Genomic DNA, 8781 nt, shown 5'->3' on the forward strand with positions numbered 1-8781 from the left:
CTTTGCCGTGTGTTCTTTCCGCTCCGCGCCTTTCCGCCGCCAGCATGAGCGTGGTGGAGCACGTACGAGAGATGGCGTCCGCCGGGCTCCATTCTAACGTGCGGCTCCTCAGCGGGCTTCTCCTCACGATGAGCGGCAATAACCCGTGAGTGGCCCTCCCGCGAGAGGGCGCGCCGGGTGGCTGCGGGCTGACGGGAGCGGTGGTGCTGAGGGAGAGGCCGGCGGGACCTCGCAGGGTGGCGGGGGGGTGTCTTACGGGCAGGGAAGGAGGCAGGCTCGCTTTTAGAGCTGTCCCTCCCGCCGTGCCCCTGTCCCCGGCCCTGCGGGGGATGAAGCACGAGCAGCGCAGCCCTTTGGGGTACACGGTACAACGTGAGCGTCCTGGTAGAGGTGGAGAGATTTTCTCTTTCTAAGGGTGCCTTGTCTAGGTCATGGCTCTTCCCCTGGCTCAGGCGGTTCCCTTTATTTTTCAGGACTTCCCTGTAAAGTATCACTTTACATTTTGGATTCGTTTTGAGGTACTAACAAGCCAAAATCCCATTCTGAAACCCTGACTCTTCAACGCTTCTGCAAACATACTGGAAGTGTTATAAAGGGGGTTTGTACAATGTAGGAACATGTGGATAGGGGCCAGGATAGCTGTACAAGGAGCTGGGTTGCCTTGTAAGCTTGAGACCATTCAAACAAAATGTACTTTTAATGATGTTGACAACATGTGGTTTGTTATGGGGAGGATGGGAGCTGCTCCATTACGGAAAGCGGTGGCCGAGCAGCTGAACCTAAGCTGTTACTGATGAGGTGTCGGGAGTGGCTATTACATTTGTTTGTATACAGATAAAAGAAATTGGCGAGATAATCCCTGTGTGAGGAGGTAGTACCTGTTACCCAAGGGCCCTTCCTGTGTAGTAAAGAAGCAGCAGCAGTTGGAAGTTGAAGCCAGACAAACTAAAGCTACAAGTACTTTGGAGCTGTAAGGTGTTTGTTCTTATGCAGTTAGCTCATCTCAGGCTTTCTGTTTGCATTTCTTCTAGGGAACTGTTTTCACCATCTCAGAAATACCAGCTCCTTGTATATCATGCAGACTCTCTCTTCCATGATAAAGAATATAGAAATGCTGTAAGTAAGTATACAATGGCTTTGCAGCAGAAAAAGGCATTAAGTAAAACTTCAAAAGTAAGACCTTCTACTGGGAATGCTGCATCAACTCCCCAAAGCCAGGTATTTAAAAATTGACTAATGTGCTGCATAAAATGATTGTGTTGCCCCTTACAGTTAATGTTGCTGACTCAATATTATAGCATTAGATTGTGGATTTATCGTGTCAAATAAACCTGACATTTAAGGCTAATTTGTTTTGAAAATATCGGTGTGGTGTTTTCTAATGCAAAACTTAATATGGTCTCGAACATGAGATTTTTTTTTTGTATGTGTAGTTCATGCTTTTCGTTTGAAGACAGGAGCAATATAACCTAGCAGTAGGTTGCATTGTTAACTTTGTTGCACTAGATTTTTTCAACATAGTGTAAACATTTAATGAGGAAACCTCGTTACTTTTTTTTACTTGACTGAAACAGCATTGTACTTTAAAGTTTGGTTTTTATTTCAGTGTTTACCGTCTGAAATTGAAGTGAAATATAAAATGGCTGAATGTTATACAATGCTGAAGCAAGATAAAGATGCCATTGCTATTCTTGATGGGATTCCTTCCAGACAGAGGACCCCAAAGGTTAGTTCTGGCAGAGGTTTGACACAAGTCCTTGGCCAGCGTATCTTGAATCTGTAGGCCAGTATCTGTTCAAAAATGAACATAGCGTATAGGTATAATGTCATTGTGTCTTGGTATGTGTTTTTGTATAAGTTAAATGTTGTTTGGAAACACTTCCTAATGTTTAAATTAGGTTAGTTTATTTGGCCTCTTTTCTTTAAAATCAGACAAATTTTGTATTCCCTCAGTTAGTAAGAATTCAAAAAAAGTGAAAAGAGTTAAATGTTTGTGTGCATCTTTATTAATTTCTGTGGATATCTTGGTTAACTCTTTAGTACTGCCCGTGGCAGGTACAGAATTTTGCTTGTGTACAAGGATGAAGAAACACAATTTTTTTAAATTCTAAAAGTTTGTAAAGTATTTGTATATCTATACATAAGTCTTAGAGTCTGTATCATCCATTCGATAGTTCTTCTTTTCATGCTATCATTAATAGTTTTCATAAGGCAAAGAATAATGGATGGTCTCAACAAAAGCCATATGGATCACATCTACTAGGAGAAAACTTTATGCGCCTGCCAACAGCTGAGTTACTGCAAGTTAGTAAGCGATTGCCAGATACCTGACTGAATAATTTTCTGCAGTTCTGAGTCAAACACGTAGATGTGGGAGCCAAAGCAATTGTTGAAATTAATGTACTTTGCCTGGCTATAACCACAAAGTGGAGTCCTAGTCTCTGTGGAAGAGCTACGTATCACTGGACAGGAAAGGCATGCTGTCACCTGCTAGAGCTGAAGGAGACATTTGTAGCCTAGTTGTCTCACAAGGTTGACTGCTCTGTGGTGTTTTCACTATTAGTCAGACAACATAACTTGCTAAATTGTGATTGCTCGAACTGAGCAAGTGTTTTAATACATTCTTGAACACAGAATGTGTATGGAATGGCTCTTCATGTCGTATTGTGTAGTTTGAGCAATCCTTGAAAGGATGAAGACTTTGGCATTCCTTCTACTTGCCAGTGCTCCATCTTCTAAAATATTTTCATCCTTTTTAATAACAGTTTAGATAATGGTAAATCCTTAGATCCCAGTGTGGTCTGCAGTGCCAAATACATTGAGTCTTCGCTTGCTGGCTCTGTTAAGTCGTAAAGGCTTAAAAGATTAACACATCAAGTCCATCAGCTGTGTTTCATGTTAACAGTATTCCTGTATTGTGCTAACTGTACGTGGCTTAGACTCTAGTAACATCAAAGGGTTCTGTTTAAAGACCAACTTATGGAACAGAAAAAGAAGAAAAGATGAAGAAAAGCAAACTTTTTACCTATACACGCTAGTAAAATAAAGTATTGTAGCAGAAACCAGCTACTTGTGTTGTGTAGAGCTCAAATAATTTCTATTCTTTTATCAATTGTGACTTCATTCAGAAGCTAAATGGCAACTTTCTCTGCCTTTCTAAGCTAATTCTCTCAAAGACTTCCACGGATAGAGAGAGATCAACTGAAAGAAGGCTAGTGTAATGGATGTACAGGTCGTTCTTGGCATCGTTTTGCCACTCTCTTGCTCACCATTTGCACCATCTTGCCCGTCTTTTCACTTTGTATATGCAAAGCGCTGAGATTTCAAGATGCACTATGCAAATGCAAAAGAATGTAAATTTTATCTTTGGACTCAGAAAGAAGCAACAATTTTAACTTTATACTATATGGTGTGTTACGGTGCTCTCAGAAGAAGAGCAGGTGATTCTATCTTCTGCTCAGAACAGGAGGGAGGGAAGCCAGGCATGCTTGAAGACAACGGTGTGGCCTTTTCTTAGTGAGGATTTCTCCTTTCTCATACTTGACTCTACCAACATTTCTCTTGCTTTTAGATCAATATGATGTTGGCAAATCTATACAAGAAAGCAGGTCAAGAACGCTCATCTGTTACGAGCTACAAAGAAGTACTGAGACAGTGCCCTTTAGCACTTGATGCCATACTAGGTAGGTGTCTGCACACTGTTAGTATTTCAGTATTAAACAATTTGAATTATGCTTGGGACTAGGTAACTGTCTTGTGTTTGCGTGTGATGTGTAATGCCTACATTATGCAAATCGTAAAAAGCATTGTAACGAGTTGCTTGTTTATGCTTGTCAAGGAATGGAGTTTCTGGTGTGCAGACAATTAATTTGTATTAACAGCAGTTTATGGTGGCTGAAATTGATGTATATACCATTCTGAATAGGCTTGCTCTCGCTGTCGGTGAAAGGTGCGGAAGTGGCCTCTATGACGATCAACGTAATTCAGAGTATTCCTAACTTGGATTGGCTTTCAGTGTGGATCAAGGCATATGCTTTTGTGCATACTGGAGATAACACAAGAGCAATAAATACCATTTGGTAAGAGTTCAAACGGCATGATGTAACCAAATAATATATTAGTATTTATATATAAATTGTATTTTAAATGGCATTATATAAATAATAGGCATTTTTTTCTCTTACAGCTCTTTAGAGAAAAAGTCATTGCTGAGGGATAATGTAGACTTACTGGGGAGCTTAGCAGACCTGTATTTCAGAGCCGGAGATAATAAAAACTCTATTCTAAAATTTGAACAAGCACAAATGCTGGATCCTTACCTAATAAAAGGTGAGTCAATCCTAAAAGAAAGTTTACCTAGTGTAATGATCTGATGAGTAACATTAGAGTAGCAGCTGCATGCAATCAAGCATGCAGTGGAATACTGTATATTGTGGTACCTGGTTTTCAATTCAGAATTTATGTTCAGAAACTGTGTCTTGAACCGTTACTGGTAGTTGCACAGTTTAAAGGAGGTGTTTGTGGGTTTGTTTTTGTTTTTTCTTGTTGTGAATGAACTTTACATTTTTTGATGATTGATCTTCAAATGTTTCACTTTAGGAATGGATGTATATGGTTATTTATTGGCACGTGAAGGTCGACTAGAGGATGTGGAGAATTTGGGCTGCCGTCTCTTCAATATTTCTGATCAACATGCGGAACCCTGGGTGGTATCTGGGTAAGTTGTTTTCTTTCCTTTCTTACCTCAACTCTTGATTTGTTGCATGTGGTGGATTACAGTTGATACAGTGGATTCAGCCTTTATGTTCAGAAGGTGCTTTTCTATCCTATGTATTCTGTTCTTGGGGTAACTTAAATTAGCTATCCATAAATATCTATTTTGGTTGTTTTCTGTATGTTTAAACCTATTAAAGTTACTGCACCTGTGCAATAACAATGATACATTAAATAGCTGTAACAGTTAATATTCATACTGCTTTTTTTAAAAACTCCTGAAGAGTTTTTTTCCTGAACATATATTCTTAACTTCAAATGCAAGTTGTTCAACAGTTGCCTGTAATTTTTTTTTTCTTTTTTTTTTCTTTCTGCTTTTAAACCTCTATGAATGTTCACAGACACCACAGGCAGTGCATGTTTACAATCCCTCTTGTCTTTCTGTAGGTGTCACAGTTTCTACAGTAAACGATACTCTCGTGCCTTATATTTAGGAGCCAAAGCTATCCAGCTTAATAGTAACAGTGTTCAAGCTCTCCTGCTGAAAGGAGCTGCTCTTAGGAATATGGGCCGAGTACAGGAAGCAATTATACACTTCCGTGAAGCAATACGTCTTGCACCTTGCAGGCTGGATTGCTATGAAGGTGAGTGGAGTGAAGCTACTCACATGTACAGTATTGGTTTGGTGTGAAAGTTGGTGTCATGATGATGATGATTAGGCAAGGGAATAGACAGGAGTTCTTTTCTCCTGCTGACTTTCTAGTAAATAAGTTATTACCCAAAAACCTGTAAAACTTTGGTAGAAGCGGTCAGATGAGGGATACTAGAGAATGCATGTATTTATAAGAATGATTTTCAAAATGGGCTTTTTTTTGTTTTGTTTAATCTGGATATAAACAGACTTGAGTGTTTTGAGCAGATCACTTTTGGATGATGACGTTAACTGTATGGTTAGTTCCACTGGGAGCTTAGTTTTGTCAAATTTTTGTCATATTTATTTAAATCTTGTTGATCTCAACAGTAGCTTAAAGTAGATAGTGAGTTGTGAAGAGTGCAGGTGACGTATTAATATCTCAGTACTGGCATTGGACAAAAATCTTAGATTAGAAGTACTTAGTCGTAGGCTTTTTTTTTTAGTACCTGCCCATAAATAAAAGTGATTAAGTCAATTATCTGTAGAACGGATATGTTAAAATGTATAGAGTCCCTTTCCTAATTGTAATTTGTATTTGCTTATTGGAGTGTCAGGTGTTTGAAGCCTGAGTGCTGCTAAGTGTAAATAATTGAGGAGGGGTGAGTGTCTGTAGTACTAACTCAAAAACTGAAATGTTTTCCTTTTTATATCATCAGGTCTCATCGAATGTTACCTAGCATCCAACAGTATCCGTGAAGCTATGGTTATGGCAAATAATGTGTATAAAACTCTGGGAGCAAATGCACAGACACTCACTCTGTTAGCAACAGTCTGTCTTGAAGACCCAGTCACGCAGGAAAAAGCAAAAACATTATTGGACAAAGCGCTAACGCAAAGACCTGACTACATTAAAGCTGTGGTAAAGAAAGCAGAACTTCTTAGTAAGTTCCTTTTTGTCCCCATGTTGATTTATTTAAAGCATACTGTTTTACATAGAGGAGTGTTCTGCAGCCTCATTGATGTGAAGAATGTAACAGTGATGTTACAGCCCAGGGATTTACCAGTTCTATCCTGAAGGAAAAATCACAGGAATTAATTGCATCTAGCAACTGGTATTACAGCAGCACTTAAAACAATTGCAAACAACATGTTTTGACTTCAAAGTATATGTAATTGTGAGTGCAGCAGTTATTGAAATAAAAAGCCATTGTTCAGAGTTAATCCTGCAAAACTTGTATCACTACTGTCCCCCATGCTGACAGTTCTGAAGGAAGAAATAGTCTCGTGTTGTGATGGCTCTTTGTGTACTCTGACTTCTTATAGATTTATCTAAACTATTAATTAATAACTGTAGTTTTGCATATAAACAGGTAGAGAACAGAAATATGAAGATGGAATTGCTTTGCTGAGGAATGCCCTGGCTAATCAGAGTGACTGTGTTCTGCACCGAATACTGGGAGACTTTCTTGTAGCTGTCAATGAATATCAGGAAGCGATGGACCAGTACAGTATTGCCCTGAGGTAAAGCAGAGACTCTGAGATCGCAGTATATTTATAAGAACCAGTAATTGACTAAATAAAAGTTGAGCCACTAATTGATTAGGACGTGCATCAGAGGTAGCTTTATAGCGTTCTCCCTTAAAAGAAACAAAACCATACAAGTGACATCCTGTTAATGAATTAGTTGGTCATAAGGCTTTGAACTGAGAAGTGCAAAATTTAGGGACTGCATTAAAGCTAAACATGTCACTAGGCATGTGATTCCTTGACTAACAAAAGGATTAAGGCATGGATTTATTTATAGTTCTTAATTATTATATAGTCAGGCACCTTAAGATCCATTTAGAAGGTGCTATATAAAAATGAGCTATTTAAGTAAATTTAAGTAGTGTGATTCAATTTAACATAACCTAAATGTTATTTTAGGGTGTTACCATATTAAATGTTACCGTGTTTTGATTTCAACAAGTTAAATTTACCTTAAGTCTGGCACGTTATGTCCACTATAAACTTATATAGCTTAAATGGCTCAGCTGTTTTTTGCTTGCATATATTTAGTCCTAGTCATTTAAATTTTTACTGCTTTCGTGTTACTTTATAATTAGTATTGTCTGGAAGAGTTGACTAGGTTTTCTGGAAGAGTGTGATGTTTAGATAAGCGCATTCTTGGGGATCAAAATTGTTTTATATAAAGATTTAACAGCTGGTGTTATGGTCAGCCTGAGGTGCAGTTGCATCATCTACTAAATTGAACTTCTTGATGATGTTAAACAGGAAGCACAGCCAACAAGATAAGATCTTTTTGTTATTTTTTATTTTTTCTTTACAATAATGTCACAAATATAAGGGGAAAAAAAGAGTTTTAGGATAATGCTTTCCTTTTCTTACTTTCCTCAGTTTGGACCCAAATGATCAGAAGTCACTAGAAGGAATGCAGAAAATGGAAAAAGAGGAAAGTCCAACAGATGCAACCCAGGAAGAAGATGTGGATGATATGGAGGGAAGTGGAGAAGAGGGAGACTTGGAAGGCAGTGACAGTGAAGCAGCTCAGTGGGCAGATCAAGAACAGTGGTTTGGCATGCAGTAATGGCCTCTCATCCTGCTGCTTGTTTTGGACTTGAACATACCACTAGGGCCATTCTTTGAAGAACATAAACTATGATTTTTGCAGTAACAAAGAACTTTTTTTTTCCCTTTTTTTTAAAGACTCTGAAACCATTTAATAGTTCTATGCATCTCAATGCCATGAAGATTCTTGATGCTTCTTATTTATTAAGTGTAAGGAACTACCTGTATTGTAGGTTATTTGCAACTTTCATTTCAAAAAATTCCTGCTAAAACTAAAAACATTAGACTCTGAAGTGTGTAATAAGCCTGTTGTTTATGATGAAAATAATGTCTAAATTCTGTCCCGGGCTAAGTGTGCTTGATCGATTTGTAAATACAGTGGTTTGTACTCCTTTGTGGAAAAGGTCTTACTCTCTTGTTCGTATGCTACCATTTGGGCTCACGCTCCTGTTGAAGTCTGGAGGAGTTGCTTGGGTGTGGCTGAAAGCAGCACTTTTCTCTTGCTGTGTTTGTTGAATTAATTTGTCTTTTTATAAGGCATTACATGTGCTGTTTGGTACGCGAGGCAACTTTGACTTAGAGGACGCTGACTGATTTCTATGTGTACAGAGTGGAGCCAGTGTTGGGAGAATTACAGTCATTTCCTCAATCCTTACTAAACCCTGTAATCACTTAAAGTCTGTACACGAACATTTATTTTTAAATGCAGTTTAGTTTTATTTTGGTATGTTACTAAAAGGTTTTACAGCGGTGACTCAAAGCACTTCACATTCTGTATACAGCACTGACATTTAAAATTATATAAAAAGAATTCATGCCTCTTCACTTGCATTGCTGTAGAAATGTTAAATTATGCAAGTACACAT

The 8781-nt window shown here is 38.4% G+C and overlaps 1 protein-coding gene across 2 annotated transcripts; it reads left to right on the plus strand.

Moving 5' to 3' along the window:
• Window positions 1-8328, plus strand: ANAPC7 (anaphase promoting complex subunit 7). 2 transcript variants are annotated; one of them, XM_059827580.1, is made up of 11 exons: window positions 1-145; window positions 1032-1218; window positions 1607-1726; window positions 3572-3683; window positions 3926-4079; window positions 4187-4329; window positions 4600-4717; window positions 5161-5357; window positions 6064-6288; window positions 6718-6868; window positions 7745-8328. In XM_059827580.1, exons 1-11 carry the CDS (start codon window positions 45-47, stop codon window positions 7932-7934), a joined length of 1698 nt encoding a protein of 565 aa, XP_059683563.1. In that variant the 5' UTR covers window positions 1-44; the 3' UTR covers window positions 7935-8328. The 2 variants fall into 2 exon arrangements, with proteins under 2 accessions (XP_059683563.1, XP_059683564.1); XM_059827581.1 differs by lacking the exon at window positions 6064-6288.
• Window positions 8329-8781: the final 453 nt, after the last annotated feature.

This window comes from Gavia stellata, chromosome 21 (genome assembly GCF_030936135.1).
Source record: "Gavia stellata isolate bGavSte3 chromosome 21, bGavSte3.hap2, whole genome shotgun sequence".
In the NCBI taxonomy this organism is placed as follows: Eukaryota; Metazoa; Chordata; class Aves; order Gaviiformes; family Gaviidae; genus Gavia; species Gavia stellata.

Coding starts and splice junctions, on each gene's coding strand:
- ANAPC7 (XM_059827580.1), top strand. CDS start 45: ATGAGCGTGGTGGAGCACGTACGAGAGATGGCGTCCGCCGGGCTCCAT. Junction 146..1,031: donor ACGATGAGCGGCAATAACCC/GTGAGTGGCCCT, acceptor CATTTCTTCTAG/GGAACTGTTTTCACCATCTC. Junction 1,219..1,606: donor CATCAACTCCCCAAAGCCAG/GTATTTAAAAAT, acceptor TTTTTATTTCAG/TGTTTACCGTCTGAAATTGA.